Source organism: Heptranchias perlo, chromosome 12 (genome assembly GCF_035084215.1).
Source record: "Heptranchias perlo isolate sHepPer1 chromosome 12, sHepPer1.hap1, whole genome shotgun sequence".
Lineage (NCBI taxonomy): Eukaryota > Metazoa > Chordata > Chondrichthyes > Hexanchiformes > Hexanchidae > Heptranchias > Heptranchias perlo.
In genome coordinates this window covers 12,377,930-12,398,999 of record NC_090336.1, presented here as the reverse complement: position 1 = coordinate 12,398,999, position 21,070 = coordinate 12,377,930, and the positions used below count along the sequence as shown (strand labels likewise).

Genomic DNA, 21,070 nt, shown 5'->3' with positions numbered 1-21,070 from the left:
GCTGCCATTGAGGAAAGAGGAGGAGGAGCACAGACAGTGTTAATAAACAGTCACAAGGTAAAGGTCAAAACAAGGAATAAGCAATAACACACAACTGGCATTTAATTAAAAGAGAGAAAAAAAGTTAACAAATTTGTCAGCAATAATGTGTTGGACAAATGTTACCTGGTATTATATATATAGAAACACATCTGGTCCAAAACTATAAACAGTAACACTGGTAATTTTAAAATTATACTAAGATTAAATTATAAAAATTAATGACTTTATTGATCAGATTTCCAAAGCCACTACTTTTATAGGTTAAGTATCTAGCGTGCAATGGAGAAGTTACAAATCAACCTTCTGAATGGCTCCTCACAAATCAATACCTGGCATAATTGTTTAAAAGATATTTTAGTGAGACTATATTAAGTGCCTACACAGCTGTTTGGTGCACAGTGGCAGTTGTTTAAATCCCAATTTTAGCAGACAATTTATTATATTTGAGAAAAAAAGCTACATTTGACTAATATAAATTAACACTTGCCACCAATTTTTTAAAAAATTGTTTTTCATAAAAGCAGTCCCAAATATTTATTGTAAAAAACATCCAAAAAATCCCGGTTCGATGGGCCGAATGGCCTCCTGTGCTGTGATCATTCTACGATACACAGGAAAACCTACGTATAAATTTCTTTATTTAAAAACACAGACATATTTGTTGACACCCAACATAGTGCATCTGTCATCAACGTTGATACAGCCTCAGCTAAAGTGGTTTAAAATAATCAGCCTTTTGCCAAGTCGTCACCGATATAGCCCTCCGTAAAAACTCATGGGCACATTTCCCTTGCTTTTTCCATGGACTGGAAGGTATGTCCAACAGGTTACTTTTCTGAAACAATCATTTGCTTTCTTTAAGCATCCGAATTTGAAATACTACCTGACAGAGCCTTTTCAAGGTAGATGGGGGTAACCAAGAAGAATGAGTATATTCACTGCACAATTTTGATCTGGGGTTAAAAACGACATTGTCAACTTCACCAGCACAGTTGTGATGACCTAAATTAGTTTCCAAATGACAAGACTGTGATAACCAATAAGGACTGTGAACATAATTTATCAACTGCTATCTTTAGCAGCAAAATTACTCTGGAGCCAATTTGGAACCACAGAGAGGAATACACTTCATTGAATGATAAAACTTTCTTGCACAAATAGAGGCCAATTGGCCCTTGCACCTGTGCTGGCTCTCAAAGAGCTATCCACTTATCCCATTCTCTTACACTTCAAAATTTTTCTTTTTCAAATATTAATCCACCCCTTTTAAAAGCCATTATGGATTCTGCTTCCACCACTGTTTCTGGTAGGGCATTCCATGTCCTAACAATCCTGTGTGTAAAAAGAAAATTCCTAACCCCCTTGCTTCACTCTTTTGGTTATCTTAAATGTATGCCCTCTGGTTACTGACCAGCGGAAATTTACCTAATCAAAACATCTGCTCATTGTATATATGGTGAGCATTCATCAACAGGTTTAACCAAGTATTCCCAGGGGATGGCCTCAGCAGATCTGACAAATTTAATATGGAGTTGCCACCAGCAGCCCCAGAACCCCACTAAGTACAATATAAAAGCAGCTTAAAATACACTGATGCCACCTTATTATCCAAAATTCTTTTTATTTTTTATTTTTAACGGATCTGCTAGTCAACTGTCTTCGGGGGAACTAGAGGCTTACTAATACACTAAATCAAAAGCAAAATACTGCGGATGCTGGAAATCTGAAATAAAAACAGAAAATGCTGGAGAAACTCAGCAAGTCAGGCAGCATCTATGATACACAGGAAAACCTACGTATAAATTTCTTTATTTAAAAACAGACATATTTGTTAGCACCCAACATAGTGATGAAAGGTCTTCGACCTGAAACATTAACTGTTTCTTTCTCCACAGATGCTGCCTGACTTGCTGAGCTTTTCCAGCATTTTCTGTTTTTATATGGCTTAATAATACAAGTAGTTTTCACAATGGAAGAAGGTTAATGCATTTACTCCTTTTCCTAGGTGTTACTCGTCATCTTCACCCTAGTGACTGATGCTATGAAATGGGATTACTGTATTGAGGCTGTATACAACTGCTGCACGAACATTTCTTTCATTATTTTTTTTTAGGGGATTTTGATTAAAACAATCACCAATAGATTTCTACCTGTGCAAGATTCAGAACAGTTTTAGCAGCCCAAAACAATTCTACAAGTCTAAAACTGAAATCCAATTGTGAGTTTTCTGCACTGGCTTTCATATTGCTGAAATTCCAGCAGTTCTAAGTTGTTGCAATGAATCTCACATAACAAAAGGGAAGGTAAAACTGCAAAAAAATTAATGGCTTTTTGACGATCACTTTTATATAATTAATAATGGTGATAAAGAGACCCAGGGGAATACAGAGGCTATAGCTGTAAGGTAGATAAAGTTAGGGTAAGAGTTGAAGATATGCTATTCTGTTCAACAGGGACATTCTAATGCTATTGCTCCTGTGTTTCTTTACTGTACAAAAAATATAAGAACACTAGTAACACTTATGTTCTACATCCGTACATCACTGCTTGTTTGGTGAGTGGAGTGGACCCACTTGGGAAGGGAGAGGGTTTAAAGTCAAATAGAAGAACAGATACCAAAATGAAGACAACTGTCTCCAGTGACTGTCCTCCACAGTTTAATGGGTCAATTCAGTAATTCTTAGTTCACCTCTTATAGCCAACAGAAATGTCAGACAGAGGGGAAATGGAAATAATGTACTTGGTCTTATGGCATCCTGTCAGCTGAGTATCAATGGGCATTGTGGCTGAATGCAATGAAAAATTCCACTGCTCAGCCTGAGGCTGCATGGTTACAAACTCAATGATGTGGTGGTGGTGGGGGTAACAACAATGAAAGGTAATAAATAAAACTTTGCACAACAGTGATTCAGAAAGTAAAATATAAAATATTTGCCTGGAATTTTTTTTTGGATGGGGATAGGGACACATGATATCCTTATCGATGCCAAGACAACAAAATAAGGAGTCAAAGTTCAAACCACATGCAGTATGACAGCAGAATAGGTTAAATATTTAGTAGCACAGGTGACAGCAATTCTAGAAAGAGAAAATGCAAACATATAACTTCAAAGCTGTGATACCCAACAACTTTGTTTCTATGTAGAATTAAGAGTTACAAAAGCTTGTCTGTGGGGGAAACACTTTTAAAAAGTTGGTTGAATTTGAGAAGATGTTTTACCCTAGAAAGATCAAATATTACTAATATAAAAACAGAAAATGCTGGAAACAGTCAGCAGGTTGGGGGGCATCTGTGGAGTGAGAAACAGAGCTAATTTTTCAGGTTAATGTCCTTTCATCAGAACTGGAAGTTAGAGATTTAACAGTTTATAAATTGCTTATAAACTGTACTTTGCTTTTGTTTTTAGAATCAAATATTACTAACGTACTTTATGTACTTACACTGCCCACCAGGCTAGATTTTTCACCTGTTCACTGTGCATGGGCAGAGAAACCTAACCCTCATTTCTAGGTTCCCATCTTGGTTAACAGCAGGATACCCAGTTCAAAAGAGCACAGGCCAGTGATGCAAGTACTAAAATTATATTATGGATGACTATTCCCCACAGCAATGCCCAATATCCTTAAAACAGTGTTTATAAAATGTGAAGAATGTAGTAGTACATATGAAAGTTACAGTTTTAACAAGAGCATGGCTTTCAAGATTACAGGTAGGGAAACTGTTGCTGTGGAGAACCACTTTGACTTGAAGTTATGTTTTTAATGTGCACTTCACACAAATCCTTGGACTAGCCAGTCAAAATTTGCATCATTCTCTGCTAGGTTTCTATACAGGTGAGAACTATTTAACCATTTTGTGTATTAAACATTATTTACTGTGTCCCAATCAGGAATTCCATTTTAAAGCACTGGAAAGTGCATGAAGTAAACACAAACATTTCCCAAGAAGAAAAGCATCGACAGCTTGTACAAATCATTTTGTAAAAAGCAATCAAGATATCACCAGAAAGTACACAATGCACTATGCCTGTGTCACTGTAAAAAAGTAGGCTTAGTTGTAAATGTAGCACCAACTAATGTATTTTAGTGTTTGCATACTATTCCTGAACATGCGTTCTGCAGCAGTGCCAAACATCAGGATCTTTTTGAAATGCCATTAGCTTAGCACATTGTTTAGTAATCACACATAACTGGAAAGCTCTCACCCTGGCATTTCTTGAAACCAATCCAGTGTGTGATGTGGGGAAGTCACTTACAGTTTGTATAAATCTAATCACAACTTAGAGGTCACAAGTTTATGTTGAGTAAATAGAATGTTTTGACATTGGATTAGGAAATGTGACCTATGAGGCAGTGACGATTTCACTCTTACTAACTGGTGTATTTTGGTTTGGGGAAAATGGTAGCACAGTTCTCACAGAGTTTAAGAGTAATTCACTGACTTTTGCTATAAACAGGATAAATCAGCAGCTGTTGATTCTGGTAATTAAACATAACAGCCCTATAAAAGTGAAACAACCCCTTTTGACAATATACTTAAGTCCTAAAAATATATACTTTTTAAAAACATTATTTGAAATGTATTTTTTCTCACCAGTAATCAAGTCTTAGGCCTCCTGTGGAAGCCTTCCTGATCTAACCACTAGGAGGTGCATGTGTGGCCAAAGGGGAAGTTTGCCTTTTGATTTCCCTTCCCTCCTATAATGAAGCCTGAATTGTCGATTTAATTTAGCTACAAGATCAACGTGGTTCATTTCCTTGATATCAAAGGCACAGTGCTGTTAATGTTATGAAAGAAATGGTTTGTTCCATTGTGTAAATGATGCAATCATGAAAAAATTTATCCTCTGTGTTCATTATATATAGTGCGTATGAAGTACAGTGAACAAGTCCTGAAAACTCTACTTTAGAAATTATCAAAAGACGTTGAGGTTGATACCCAAGGGATTAAAAGCAGAACGTCCGGAAGCGGGTTCAAGTTCTTCTGAATTTTGATTAGATCAAAAGCTCTATTTCGCTCCCTGCATAAGGGTTAAGATATGATATTCTGATAAAATTTTATAAAAGATCAAAACTGACTGAATTTTCCATGCCAGAAAACAGTCTAAAGAGACTCTTGCAATCAATTTGCAGGCACGGTTACAAAGGTAACTGACCCATTATGGACTTTCTTGTTGCATGTATTTTTATAATAATTGCAAATTTTGTGCTTCACATTACAATTTAATTATTATAGATATATTAGTCTGTAAACCACATGATTACATTAAATCCAGTAACCAGATTACTGCAAATAAAGTATCTGTTAACCCCTTAGGTACAACCTCTCAAAAAGGGAGGAAGGAGTACAGTTTGCAAATCATAGGGAGGGAAAGTCCAGTTATAGAAACTGTCATTAGACCCTGGAAAGAGAAGATATCATATAAAAACTGAAATTGTAATAATCTACAAGGCACCTTTCCATGCAATGGCATTAATGATCTTGGGAATTATCAATGTGGAAAATGAACAAACTCACATCATGCCTTGCTGGGCCATTAATGTGTACACTTTTAAAATAACACGTACACACCCTTTAAAAGAGTAAACAAAGCAAATGCCACTATCAAATGTAGTGCTAATACTGGTGCTCACAGATAGCTGGGCAAAGTTTTCTTAAAAAGGACAGAGACGATAACATTACGTAGGTAGACAAAAGCTTCTAAGAAGTCTTTTTAAAATAAAGTCTTTGACTAAACTTGAAAATGTTTAACAAACATAAAACCTATGCATTGTTAAACTTAGTTGTGTTTGGTCTACTATGACACATACTACTAAAACCAAAGCTTCATTTCTCAACACCAAACAATAGTTATATCAGTGGTTCCCTATTGATATTAACAAAGCCAATTATATTTAAATGAACTGGCAAAAGTGAATAAAGGAACCTCTAAATACACACTTGTTTTGCCAGGTTACTTATGACATTTACCTCTTCTCCGTGTCCCAGGCTGCACAGGGCTGTTCAAGTAAGTTACTGCAGACTTTTTGCGCTGTAATACACAAAAAGGACACAAAAATAATTACGCAGATAGGCAGTGAAAATCTCTGCAACAAAAGATAAAGTAACTCATCTCCTCGCACCGTCGTCTCATGGGGTACAGTCTCCTTCCACTAACCCAGGCACCACCTGTACTCAGTTTTCTCTCATTCTATCACCACGGTGACAAAAAAAACTCAAAAGATAACCTTTCATGCTGCTATCAGAAAGTGATACTTTCAGTAATACTGAATGCAATTCCCAAAAAATAATACAAATAGAACCGAAAACTACGATTTGAAACGGTTTGTTACAGGCTGTAACGTAATCCCAAAGATTTAATGACTTTATACAACACTATGTTACTGCACTGTAAAGTACAGCAAGTGAGCTGTTTCTCTACATTTATTGTCAATATATTTAAAGTATTCACTGATCCATTTTAACTATTGGAAGTATTACAGGTTTCTGTATAATTACAGATTTAGAGGTTCGGTAGATAGCAATAGGTTAGCACCACTTTAGCCAAAATTAATCCTTAATGTTTGGTACTATTTATTTAGCTCTCACAGCATAAGCACAGTAACAGGAGCTAGCGCTGTCCATTAATTGGGAAACGTTTAAGAAAAACTGCTGTACAAAAAGGCAAGTTTCTGCTATCTATCCTGTATTTAAATCCAGTTTAAAATTATGAAGTACAAAATACTCTTTAAACTAGTACCTCTGGTTCAAAGATTGCTCCGCTATACACTGGATTCGCTGTTGTTCGCCGTTTCCTTTCTTGCCTCTTGCTTTGGATTTCTGTTTAAAATCAAAAATGGTAGGTTAGAGGGCTCGCTGGATTGTATACTGACGATCAAAAATCTACTGTTTTTTTTTTGTCTTCACTCCCTGACCTCCCCAAATTACACCAAAACTGTGACTAACCTTTCTCCAGGCTTATGCTGCTTTGAACTGTAATAAAGAATGATCTAATTATGACATTGCTTCCTTCCTTGCGGGGATGTGCCTGGACTCTCTTCAGCATGTCCCCAAAGGAATCCAGTGGTGTGGAGAGTGCAGGTCAAATCTATGTCACAACATGCCACCCAAAAATTATATTGAGGAAATAAAGTTCCCATCCCTAACCATTCGCTGTTGCTTCACCAAGAGTGTGTAAAATAACTCCCTCCCGCACCTGTCATTCTCAATTTGCCTGTTGCAACCAGGTTGATGCAGGTTTATTTACCCTTCCTTCCTGTGGGAATCACCTCACTTCCAATTGCTACCTTTCCCAGTTGGCCTGGGAAATCTCTTCCTAACACTCTCTCTATTGCCTAAGCGTTGAAAATTCAAAGTTGCAATTTAAAAAAAAAATAACCCAGCCCATGTAAGAGGTTTACCTGGTAGTATATCCAAATGTTTGGTAAATTGAATTGATAGTTTGTTTTGGCATATAAAGGCAACTGTCCTGTTGTATTATATATAGCCTAAATACATTTTATTTAATTTTTTTTTTAAAAATTCACTTTCCTCCTCATCTCTCCTGAAGGTGGTAACTGTTGTTTGGCTTTGGTTTCATGTTCACCAGGCAACCTCTGGTACCTGACGCAAGTGGCAATTTCCCTTCGGTGGTCTTAAGACAGTGACGTTGGCAGGTTATTAACAGTTGAGGGAAGTACAACTGAGTCTGATCCCGCCCTCATCCAACATCCACTTTCCATCAGGGTGACTGGATAACAATCAAACAATGATTTTTTTTCCCCCCAACAAAGCACAAATGTGCTGAAGCCAATTATAGCACCCATACTGTTGTCATGACTGAGATCAGACAACCCAGCATCAAGCAGACACTGTATTCTAGAACCTTCTGGCGTGTATGACGTAGTACCATAACTCGTGGTGTGTTTATCCACCGAGCCACAGCGGAGCTATTTGTATTAAATTTAATTCGCTCCTTCATCTCTTCCATACTGAGGCCATTGTGTCGCATAATTAAAGGAAAAAGAAATATACTTCACTGCAGCACATCTTCAAATAAAACGATATATATATACACATGAGTGAGTTGAACATGTTCAGCTCTGTTCCTGGGAGTACCAGGGAAATGGTATGTGCAAACAAAATTGCAAAATGTTAAGACATAAAAGGGGAAAAAGGAATTTCTTACCTTCAAGGTGATCATGTGTAACCAACCCCAGAGAAACCATAAAAGCAATTTTCTGTACAAAAACGAAACAAAAATATAAGAGTTCTTAAATGAAGCACAGTGTTGCTGAATGTATATTGATCAATGAAAAGTTGTTAAATCTTAATTTTCATTATTTGCTACTGGCTTTGCAGTTAGAGAAAGAGCAACATAATTTCTAAATAATTAATATGGGTTGTTGAGAGGAAGTCAGCAGAAAATACATTTCATTTTGCATACGGACTCTGGTTGCAATCATGTGGTTTAACACATTATGCCGAGGATTTTAATTTTTAAAATGAATAAACCTGCTCGGAATTAAGACTAGCTAAGGGGCTAGTACTGTGAAATGCACATTTAAGTTGAACTCCATACTCTATATAACCTTCTACTATATGCAGCAACTTAGGAGTGATGTGTCATGAATTGCTTCAGTAAGCAAATCATAATAGATGGACAGCCAATCTACTCCCATGCTAAAGTGGCTGCCAGTCCTTGCTGACTCCTCAGTTAGATATTTCATCCAGGAAGAAAACTGCTCTGGTATGAAGTTTTACTTTCTCGTATGTGCATTTCATAAAATAAAGAGGCACAAGAGGGCATTTTTAAAATGGAACACAATTGTAGTTAATGAACCACAGGTATCGTTCTTAAAAATTACCCCCTTTTAAAATGCTCTTAAGTATCTATTATCCTATAATTACCTGTCAAATTCACTTTCTCAGCCCAAGATTTTTTGGAACAAGTTTGTATCACATCAAAGCAGTAATAAAAGTAAAAAACCAAATTATACACAGCAATGTCACAATTTAAAATAGCCGAGAGATGAACTTTACACAGGAACTTGAATTCCTCAAATATATCCTTTACCCATAATCCTTAACAAGAAAAATGTGTCATAAAAACCTACCTAGGAAGTCTAGGCAAGTATGCATAGAGCAGATGGATCATAAATCATCGAAGAGTCAGCCTTGGCTCAACGATGACATTCTCACCTCTGTTAGAATGTTGTGGGTTCAAGTCCCACTCCAGAAACCTGAACACATAATCTAGGCTGACACTTCAGTGCGGTACTGAAGGAGTGCTGTTAGAGGCGCCATCTTTTGGATGAAATGTTAAACTGAGGCCCCGTCTAGCCTCTCAGGCGGACGGAAAAGATCCCACAGCACTATTCAAAGTAGAACAGGGGAGTTCTCCCAGTGTCCTGGCCAAATTTATCCCTCAAGCAACATTACTAAAACAGATTATCTGGTCATTTATCTCATCGCTGTTTGTGGGCGGTTGCTGTGCACAAATTAGCTGCCACATTTCCCTACATCACAATAGTGACTACACTTCAGAAGTTCTTCATTGGCTGTAAAGCACTTTGGGATGTCCTGAGGTCATGAAAGAAGTTACATAAATACAAGTTCTTTCTTTCTAAATACTGTGAAAGTTCATTGTGACTGAATGCAAATTGAAGAAGGGGCCATCCATGATTGTGTGTTTTCAGTAGAACACAATTTCCCTAGAGGGCTGATGACATGGTCCGTAACACCAGATGCGATGAGCACAAGGAAACACGGGTGGGAATCATCTTGGGTGCTTGCAACTTGTGCACCACTCATGGATGGCCAGCAGCCCGTCACTGGCTACTGGCTCCCAATGTTCTGATCCCCAACCCGTTCCCAACACCTCAAATGCTTCATATTGGGAGTGCTACAAAAATATTTAAATGATCTGACCCCACATTATCATCCGATGCCTAAGGAGCAGCAGTCAAAGAATCATACAGCACAGATGGAGGCCATTTGACCCAGCATGCCTGTGCCAGCTCTTTGAAAGAGCTATTCAATTAGTCTTATTCCCTTCTCTTACCCCATAGTCCTGCAATTTTTTCCCTTTCAAGTATATATCCAATTCCCTTTTCAAAGTTACTACTGAATCTGCTTCCACCACCCTTTCAGGTAGTGCATTCCAGTCCCGGTGGTTCTACACTGGGACCATAATATCTGTACCCATATGTTCCATCTAGATTAATATACTTTAAAATGATTAGGATTGGAAGAAAATCAAAAGGAAAAAGTTGTGAAAGGTAAAACAATTATCAATGATTTTGAATACACTGAAAGAATGACTTAAATATAGCAGTTCAATTTTGCTTTAAATTCTAATGAAGTTATCGATAACTAGAACTTGCTTCTATCAACCATTGCATTACAATACCTCTGGGTTCTCCTCTCTCTTGGGTTTAGGTGGAACCGGAGAAGTGGGGCTGCTGTCGTTCTGTCTTTCTTCCCACTCCACCTGAAGTTTGATGGTCTAGTATGACACAGAAAAATAAGTGAGCAGTTAATTATTTAACACTCCAATAACGTGGATTCCAAAAGAATATATCTGAAGTATGAACTTATTTCTGAAGTTTTGGTTCAGGCTCTCCAAATGGATCTTCTGAATTTAAAATATAGTAAATCAGGAAGCCAAAATTGAGTTCCTAATTGGGTTACTGTGCTGAAGAACAAAACCATCCATTGCCCTACCAGCCAATGTCTTTGTTTTCTAAAGTGTTAAAAAAATATACAAATTCTAGACTATCATCATTCCAAAATTAATGATAACCTGACAAACCACATATTGGTATCTTTTTGCAAAGCAAAAAGATCTCAGACAAAACATTAACAATGACTATAACAACTGGTAAAATTAACAATGACTAAAAAAGCAGGGAGTCAACAGTCTACTAACTATGAAGCCAAGAAGAAACATCAGACAGAGTGGACTTTGCATAGTAAACATTTGATGGTGACATATAAAAAAAAATCTAAAGAGGACCACACCTTCAGTTCTTTTTCCTGACACATCAGACAGAACAGACAGGCAGAAAAATCAAAAAGTGTCGTCACAACACAAGAAAGATCAGCAGGGGTAAGTTACAGATAAGTATTTAGTTTATTCGTTGGTGTTTTGGTGGTTAGTGTAAGTATTTAGTTGATTGGTTAGAGTTTTTAGTAATGGTTCGTGTTTTTTTTTAAAAAGTGGTTAGACTTTGTGTTTTAGTGTTATCTAAACAGTTAAATAGCCTCAAAGCTTAAAAAAAAAGTTTTAAATAACTGTTGGCTAACATGGCGGGACAGCTGGGGCCCATTGCATGCACATCCTGTGCCATGTGGGAACTCCAGGACACTTTGTGTGTCCTACAAAACCACATGTGCAGGAAGTGCCGCCAACTGCTTGAGCTCAGAGTTTCTGAGCTTGAGGGGCAACTGGCGTCACTACAGTGCATACGGGAAGGTGAGAGTTTTGTGGATAGCACGTTTCAGGAGGTGGTCACCCCACGGCTATAGAGAGCTCAGGAGGAGAGGGCGTGAATGATCACCAGGCAGACTAGGAGGAACAAGCAGACAGTGTAGGAATCCCCTGGGAGTGTGGCACAAACCAGCAATCAGTGATGAGCATCAGAGAGGGTGATACACCTCAGGGGAGTGCAGTCAGGAGCAAATCCACAGCACCATGGGAGACTCGACTGCAAAGAGGGGCACAAGAAAGTGTAGCGATGCAGTTGTTATAGGGGATTTAATAGTCAGGGGGACAGACAGGCGTTTCTGCAACCACCGACTTGAGTCCTGCATGGCGTGTTGCCTCCCTGGTGCCAGGGTAAAGGTATCACTGAGAGGTGCAGAACATTTTGAGAGGGGAAGGGGAACAGCCAGAAGTCATGGTCCATGTGGAAACCAATGACATAGGAAGGAAAAGGGTTGAGATTCTGCAGTCAAGAGTTTCAGGAGCTAGGGAGGAAGTTAAAAAGCAAGTCCTCAAAAGGTAGTAATCTCTGGATTACTCCCAGTGCTCTGCGCTAATGAGTATAGGTTAAAAGGATAATAGGTTAATGCGTGGCTGGAAAAATGGTGCAGAAGGGAGGGCTTCAGATTCCTGGGGCATTAGGACCAGTTCTGGGGCAGGAGGGACCTGTACAAGCTGGACGGGTTGCACCTCAACAGGACTGGGATCAATGTTCTCACGGGGAGGTTAACTAGTGCTGTGGGGGAGGGTTTAAACTAATTTGGCTGGTGGACAGGCACCAGAATGAAACATTAGAAAGGAGAAATAAGGTGCACAGAGGACTGGGAGAGACAAATAGCACTAAAATAAAGAATAGATCAGAAATAGGAGGGATCAAACAAGGGGCAAATGCGAGTTTGGAGTGCATGCGCGTAAACGCACGTAGCATGGTAACTGAGGTCGGTGAGTTGCAGGCACAGTGGCAATAACAGAGACCTGGCTCAAAGAAGGGGAGGATTGGGTACTTAATATTCCTGGCTACAAGGTATTCAGAAAAGATAGGGAAGGAAAGAAAGGAAGTGGGGTGGCAGTATTGATCAAAGAAATTATTGGAAAGGGATGATGTAGTTGAGGGGTCAAAGACAGAATCTATTTGGCGAGAATTAAGGAACTATTACGCTACTAGGTGTATACTATAGGCTATCAAATAGAGGGAAGGAGATAGAGGAGCAAATTTGCAGGCAAATTACAGAAAAATGCAAGAACTATAGAGCAGTGATAATGAGAGGCTTCAATTATCCCAATATATTCTGGGACAGTAACAGTGTAAAGGGCAAAGAGGGGGAGGAATTACTGAAATGTATAGAAGAGAACAATCTTGATCAGTGCGTTTCCAGTCCAACGATGAAGGAAGCAGTGCCGGATCTAGTTCTGGGGAACGAAGTGGGGCAAGTGGAGCATGTGGGGAACAGTAGATCAGTAGATCAGGGCTGGAGCGCTTCAGCTATGAAGAGAGACTGGGAAGATTGGGTTTGTTTTCCTTGGAGCAGAGGAGGCTGAGGGGGGACATGATTGAGGTGTACAAAATTATGAGGGGCACAGATAGGATGGATACTAAGGAGCTTTTTCCCTTCGTTGAGGGTTCTATAACAAGGGGACATAGATTCAAGGTAAAAGGCGGGAGGTTTAGAGGGGATTTGAGAAAGAACTTTTTCACCCAGAGGGTGGTTGGAGTCTGGAACTCACTGCCTGAAAGGGTTGTGGAGGCAGGAACCCTCACAACATTCAAGAAGCATTTGGATGAGCACTTGAAATGCCATAGCATACAAGGCTACGGACCAAATGCTGGAATATGGGATTAGAGTAGACAGGGCTGATGGCCGGCGTGGACACGATGGGCCGAAGGGCCTCTATCCGTGCTGTATAACTCTATGACTCTATAATATCATTAGGTTTAGAATAGTTATGGAAAAGGACAAGGAATAATCAAGCATAAAAATATTTAACTGGAGATGGGCTAATTTCAGTTAAAAAGGGATTGTGCCTAGTGGACTGGAATCAAAAATCAGTATGCAAGACAGTAATTGAACAATGGGAGGCCTTCAAGGAGGTGGTGGTTCGGGTATAGAGTAGATACATTCCCACAAGGGGGAAAGCAAGGATATTCAAAGCTAGAGCTCCCTGGATGACTAAAAATAGAGAGATTAAAATGAAACAGAAAAAAGAGGCTTATGACAAATGTAATGTTCATAGTGCAGTAGAGAACCAAGCTAAAGACAGAAAGCACAAAGGAGATCTAAAAAAGGGAATAAGAGAGGCAAAGAGATTAGCAGCTAACATAAAAGGGAACCCATGAGTCTTTCATAAACATACAAATAGTAAAAGAGTAGTCAAAGGAAGGTTGGGACGATTAGGGACAAGAAAGGAGATCTTCTTGTGGAGGCAGAGGGTATTGGCTGAGGTACTAAACGAATACTTCACATCGGTCTTCACTAAAGAGGATGCTGCCAACATAGTAGTAAAGGAGGAATAGCGATATTGGAGAGGTTAAAAATAGATAGAGGTTCTTAAAAGGTCGACAGTACGCAAAGTAGAAAAGTCACCCGGTTCAGATGGGATGCATCCTAGATTGTTGAGGGAAGTAAGGGTGGAAATTGTGGAGGCTCGGGCCACAATCTTCCAATCCTCCCTAGAAGTGGGGACTGCGCCAGAGGTCTGGTGGATTGCAAATGTTACCCCGAGTCAAAAGAGGGGAAAGGGATAAACCCAGCAATTACAGGCCAGTCAGCCCAACGCTGGTGGTGGGAAACTTTTAGAGAAAATAATCCAGGACAAAATTAATTGGCACTTGGAAAAGTATGGGCTAATAAATAAAAGACAGCATGGATTTGTTAAAGGAAAATCGTGTTTGACTAACTTGATTGAGTTCTTTGGTGAAGTAACAGGGATGGTTGATGAAGGCAGTGCGATTGATGTTGTGAACATGGACTTTCAAAAGACATTTGATAAAGTATTACATATTAGACTTGTAAGCAAAATTAAAACCCAGGGATATCGGCAGCGTGGACACAAAATTGGCTAGGTGACAGAAAACAGAGAGTAGTAGTGAATGGTTATTTTTCAGAATGGAGGCAAGTATACAGTGGCATTCCCAAGGGGTTGGTATTAGGACCATTGCTCTTTTTGATATATACTGATGACCTGGACTTTGGTATACAGGGTATAATTTCAAAGTTGGCAGATGACACGGAACTCGGGAATGTAGTAAACAATGTGGAGGATAATAACAAACTTCAGGAAGACATAAACAGACTAGTGAAATGGGCAGACATGTGGCAGATGAAATTTAACACAGAAGTGTGAAGTGATACATTTTCAGCCTTATTTCTTTATGTGATGCTCAGTTCAAGCTACCACAAAGTAGAGTAACTTGTACTCAAACAGTTCATCATTATATAATAGGTGGTTTGGCATAGTTTTTTTTAATATACACTCCTACTCTGTGTTATAATAATGAATTATAAAAATCTCCTTATGTACAAACCTTTTATCACCAGCAAAATTTTGGCCATTTTGAGGTCACATTGGTGCAACTCCAGTTAGGATTGAGGAAAAAATTAAAATTGAGATATGCAAAAGTTTGGCTTGTCTCTAATTTTTGCACTACATTTTCATAAATCCTGCTCCCAAATATGCTGCCAGCTCTCTGTTTTGACCCCCTGATTCCCAAATGGCAAGTAAATGAGGTGAGAAAAGGTATCATCCACAGGCATACAAAGAAAACCCAACGGGCCTCCCTCACATATCTCCAGGCAGCTAATTAAAGAACAGCAATGCCAGAGGTGTGGAAGCACATTATCTGCCCATTTTAGTTGGGAGGGTGCTGTGGGATTTGTGAGGGTGTTGTGGGATGGGGAAGGAGCAGGATAAATTAAAAATAAGAGCACAGCATTGCTAATGTTAGTTATATAACAGAAATTCAAGCTAAATTAAATCAAACTATCAGATCACATTAACTTGGGAGTCAGGTCAGCAACCTAACTCCCAACTGCACTCCCAAGAGCTATGAGACCATTTCCTGGTGATGACTCACATTGCTAAGAAAGACATGCGTTTATAGAGCACCTCATTATGTTTCTCAGAAACATCTCAAAGTACTCAAAGTAGAATGAATCATTGTGAAATGTTAGGACTGCTGTTGTGTAGGGGCTTTGCTCAGAGTGTAGTACAATGTGGTTGAAAGCTAAGTTAAAAAAGGGTTCCAGGTAATCCAATGTATTTCCTAAAACTTAAATTTGAAAGCTTTATCATGGAGAGAGAGTCCATACTCATGCCCATTCACTTGTCACATTGAAAGTCAACTGAACCCCTTCATTGCTGGACAGAGTACAACGTGCAGCTAGCAGCAGAAGTCTAAGTGTTTTTTTATATAAATGAACCGTATACACTAGAAAACCGGTTCTCATTGATGTTCACATTCAACTGGAATTTCAGATGAGTTTTAAAAAAACATTTGTAATAGGAGAGCTTGAAACAGCAATAGTTTGACTAGTTATGACTCACAGCTAGTCAAGATAATACATTTTTTCTTTCCCCAAATGTTTTCACCTAATTTCAAGTGTCACAGATAAAACATTTAACCAATGGGTATGCATGGACTCCAATGGACAGGTCAATGCTTCAAAGGTGATTTCAACCGAGATATCAATTTGTGCCTGTTTTAGAAAAAAAACACATGAAAAGGCATTTATACCTTGTTGTCCAGATTTGCTTTGCTGAGCTTCAGCTGTTGGGGACCAACCACCTTAGGGCCTGGGGTGGCTATGACAATGCTCGTCAGCTGTGCAGTTGGTAACATTTTGGTGACAGCAGCTGGTTGTCCGTTCATAATTCTAGCCTGATGTATGGAATTTGCAGCTGATGGCTGAGAGGTGGGTGTGAATTTTGTCAGCATCACAGGTCTCTGGATTAGTTGCGAAGTAGTAAACACAGGTGCAGGTGCAATAGGAATGCTATTTGGCATCACTGGCTTCGGACGAACCTGAGAAACCATCAGCAACATAGCACATTACAATTAAACAGTTTCTCTTCCCACCACCGCCCCTCCGCCCCACAATATTTTCTCCTTTTCTTTTATTGGTTCATGGGATGTGGTTGTCGCTGGCAAAGCCAGCATTTATTGCCCATCCCTAGTTGCCCATGAGAAGGTGGTGGTGAGCCACCTTCTTGAACCCGCTGCAGTCCTTGTGGTGAAGGTTCTCCCACAGTGCTGTTAGGTAGGGAGTTCCAGGATTTTGACCCAGCGACAATGAAGGAACGGCGATATATTTCCAAGTCGGGATGGTGTGTGACTTGGAGGGGAACATGCAGGTGGTGTTGTTCCCATGTGCCTGCTGCCCCTGTCCTTCTAGGTGCTAGGAGTCACGGGTTTGGGAGGTGCTGTCAAAGGAGCTTTGGTGAGTTGCTGCAGTGCATCCTGTGGATGGTACACACTGCAGCCATGGTGCGCATGTGATGAAGGGAGTGAATGTTTAGGGTGGTGGATGGGATGCCAATCAAGGGGGCTGCTTTATCTTGGATGGTGTCGAGCTTCTTGAGTGTTGTTGGAGCTGCGCTCATCCAGGCAAGTGGAGAGTATTCCATCACACTCCTGACTTGTGCCTTGCAGATGGTGGAAAGGCTTTGGGGAGTCAGGAGTTGAGTCACTCGCAGCAGAATACCCAGCCTCTGTCCTGCTCTTGTAGCCACAGTATTTATGCGGCTGGTCCAGTTAAGATTCTGGTCAACGGTGACCCCCCAGGATGTTGATGGTGGGGGATTCGGCGGTGGGGGATTCGGCGATGGTAATGCCGTTGAATGTCAAGGGGAGGTGGTTAGACTCTCTCTTGTTGGGGATGGTCATTGCCTGGCACTTGTCTGACGCGAATGTTCAGCTTTTCTGAAGCAGCTGACTCGTACTAAGGTCTGGTCCCACAGAACTGGCTAATCTCCAGTACCTTGCCCAAGTAGTCACTCTTCATGTGTGAGCCAAGACAGAGAGTGTCAAGCAGGCTATTTAAATATTGGGTGGAGAGAGGAGGAAGGCATCACAGCCAAGCCCCATCCTATTCTCCCGACAGCCACACTTGTATTTTCTACAGGGGTCAGAGGGCAGTGACAGCAGAAACCAGGGACGATTTTTCCCCTCCTTACTGCAGAAGTGCTGAGGTCAGTTATAGCACTCCTACAGCATCCCCAGCTAAATACAACTAACTTAGTTAGGGCTGCAGATTGCATGACTCAGTTCCACACTTAGGTATTGCATTTACCAACTGATTTTAAGAAACTAAACAGTTTCTCCTTAAAGAATTGTTAAAGAATTTTACTGCTGAATTTAAGCTCAACTTAAAAATAAATGTACCTAACACTCAGTTATGGTTCCAGTTTCTCAAGCCACAAAACATTCCAGAACAAACTTCTTTACAAGCAAGTATGAGATCGCCACATAAGAATATAGCTTTCACCATAAACTGTACACCAAATAACAAATGTTAATACCTAACATAGGTATGGTGTTTTTTTTTAAATTTCCAATTTTCTTCACTTTTCCCCATTCCTCTCCTAAAGGGGCTGACTCGAGCGGATTATGGTTTCACATGTGCCTCACCGAAAGGACCATTTTTCATGTGAGCCTATGCAAATACTAGGATATTTGACCATAGTAAGCAATGCAGCTGAGCTCAAATTTGTCTTCATCTGACATCGATTGATATACATTTTCAAGCAGCGGTCACTGAATAGCAGTCAGGAATGGGAACTGAAGCTGATTTTTCTCCTCCTTAGCTTAGGTGCAAGACAGTATTCCAAAGAATGGCAGCAGTATTGTAAACCCTGAATGATGAGCTGACAGAACTGTTGCAAATGGATTTCAATGTAGGCAAGTGTGAGGTCATCCACTTTGGGCCTATAAAGGATGGATCAGAGTACTTTCTAAATGGTCAAAGGCTTGAAACAGTTGAGGTCCAAAGAGACTTAGGGGGTCCATGTACATAGATCATTAAAATGTCATGGACAGGTACAGAAAATAAATCAAAAAGTATAATGGAATGCTGGCCTTTATATCTAGAGGACTAGAATACAAGGGGGTAGAAGTTAAGCTATGCTATACAAAGCCCTGGTTAGACCACACCTGAAGTACCTGAAGATTAAGGGGTGATTTGATCGAAGTTTTCAAGATATTAAGGGAAATTGATAGGGTAGATAAGAGAGAAACTATTTCCGCTGGTTGGGGAGTCTAGAACTAGGGGACATAGCCAGGACTTTCAGGAGTGAGGTTAGGATACACTTCTACACGCAAAGGATGGAACCCTCTTCCGCAAACGGCAGTTGATGCTAGCTCAATTGTTAATTTTAAATCTGAGATTGACAGATTTGTATCAACTAAAGGGATTAAGGAATTTGGAGCTAAGGCTGGTGTATGGAGTTAGGTCACAGATCAGCCATGACATCAGTGAATGGCTCAAGGGGTTAAATGGCCAACTCCTATTCCTATGTTCCTAGAAGAAAAGAACTGAGATACAATTCTGGAATGAGACCTGCATACTGGGATGTGGTAGGACCAATACATATGGCTCCTTTTGATGCCAAATTCTTAACAGGACGTGTCTTTGGTTATTCTCCCATCTTTTCATTTATACATATATAAGGATTGAACACAAGAGGAATGATCACACTATGCTGGCAACTGAATGTAACCCCTCACTTCAGCACTTCAATTTCTCTTAAATTACACATTAACCACCTTAGAATGTGGCTTCTGGCAGAACTCTCACCTTTGAGAAGAGGTATGTAGCATCTTAACTGATGCAGTACCGGAACTACTAAGGGTCATGTCTATTTAATGTTTCAGGCTATAACTTTGCACTCTGGTTGTGTTTTGAATCTAAATCGACCTCATCAATAGCTGCCTTATTGTCATATGTACTTGCCTGTGGTAAGAGGGTCGGGCGTTGCGTCAGTCTGGGTGGAGGAATGAATTGAGGAACTTTGATTGGTGGGGAGCTTGCAGTCTGCACCTGCTGGTTTGAATAGAATTATTTCTTACACAGTACTTTAACGGAAAACCTTCATATCAAGAATAAAATACTGAATACACTCTGGCTAGTTCTATTCATGTTTAGAACCAAGATTTGAGAAAATGAATAACCTTCTTTTCTGTACAAATATAAACGTTCAAAAACATGGGTAGCATTTTTGTAATAAGTACAGAGCAGATATACAACAAAGACCAGCAAAATGGAGAAATGAGGACAGCCTCACAATTAAATAATTCACAATTCCAGGCCTGAGTCAGAGAGTTAAAGCCCCACTCCGGAGACTTGAGCGCGCAATCTAGGCTGACACTCCAGTGTAGTCCTGACGGAGTGCTGCACTGTCGGAGGTGCCGTTTTTCAGATGAGACACTAAACCGAGGCCCCCTCAGGTGGACGCAAAAGATCCCATGGTACTATTCGAAGAGAAGCAGCGGGTTCTCTTTGGTGTCCTAGTCAATATTTATCCCTCAACCAACATCACTAACAAACAGATTATATGGTCATTATCTCACTGCTGTTTGTGGGACCTTGCTATATGCAAATTGACTGCTGGGTTTCCTACATTACAAGTGACTATACTTCAGAAAGTACTTAATTAGCTGTAAAGCACTTTGGAACCTCTTGAGGTCATGAAAGGTGCTAGATAAATGAAAGTTCTCTCTTTTGTACAATTAAACCACTATCAATGGGTCAGTAGTAAATGTGGTCTTCCAGGCCAACCAGAGGCTAGAACAATGCAATATTAAATGTTAAGCCAAATTGCATCTATGGTGCTTTCTTTAAGGTAATAAAAATGCCCCTATTTTGACAAATTACCGTAAAATATCTTTCAAAAATGCCCTTCTGTGCATTACCGCCATAGTAACACTGCATCCATTAGAAACGTGAATCAGAAGCCTTGATTCAAAGAATCTTACAACACTATTAGAAGCAGCTCTGATTCACATCAACTGCAATTAAAACGCCATTTAACTGATCTGTCTATTCATATTATAGCCAGAGACTGATGCACAGCAAAAGCTGAAATGTACATTTCCTTTTCATCATTTAAAAACTTTTCTCTATTTTATCTCTGACCCTAAGGTTCTGATGAGGTATTTTTTTCTCTCACTTGTTTTATTTCTCTGGATATCTGTCCCTATCTTTTTATTTCTATTTCTATATTTCTTGCTTCTCTCTAGTTCTTTTTCTGTTTGTAGCACTTCAGTTCTACTGGAACAGTTTCTTGAATGTTTTAGAAATTAAATCCTGAAATATCAGAGACACTTGAAACACAGTGAAGAAAAAGAACTACAATAACTTGAGTTGGTGACACAACTGGTAAAAGAGTTAATTCTTAAATAAAGGATTCTGTTGAAGTTGATTCCTGGTCATTTCCAGATTAATTTGGTCTCAAAGCCTGCTTTGTTTCTTATTTGCTTAAGATGTAAATTCACAGAATTGGAAAGGATTTCAGGGGCTGGTATTACATACAATTGTAAATCAAAAAGTGGAAGACAGGCCTCAGACTTA

At 39.6% G+C, this 21,070-nt stretch overlaps 1 protein-coding gene across 3 annotated transcripts in view; it reads right to left on the bottom strand.

Annotated features, from left to right (window-relative positions):
- The window catches only part of phf21aa (PHD finger protein 21Aa), a 243,826-nt gene that overhangs the window by 17,915 nt on the left and 204,841 nt on the right, over positions 1-21,070 (bottom strand). For 2 of the 3 annotated variants that reach the window (XM_067993661.1, XM_067993664.1), the window contains exons 6-11: positions 19,454-19,543; positions 16,240-16,527; positions 10,434-10,529; positions 8,211-8,262; positions 6,783-6,862; positions 6,014-6,074 (exon numbers count right to left, since the gene is read on the bottom strand). In XM_067993661.1, coding sequence (XP_067849762.1) covers positions 6,014-6,074; positions 6,783-6,862; positions 8,211-8,262; positions 10,434-10,529; positions 16,240-16,527; positions 19,454-19,543 — 667 coding nt within the window. The remainder of the gene's footprint in view (positions 1-6,013; positions 6,075-6,782; positions 6,863-8,210; positions 8,263-10,433; positions 10,530-16,239; positions 16,528-19,453; positions 19,544-21,070) is intronic. The other variant, XM_067993662.1, reaches the window with a different exon arrangement.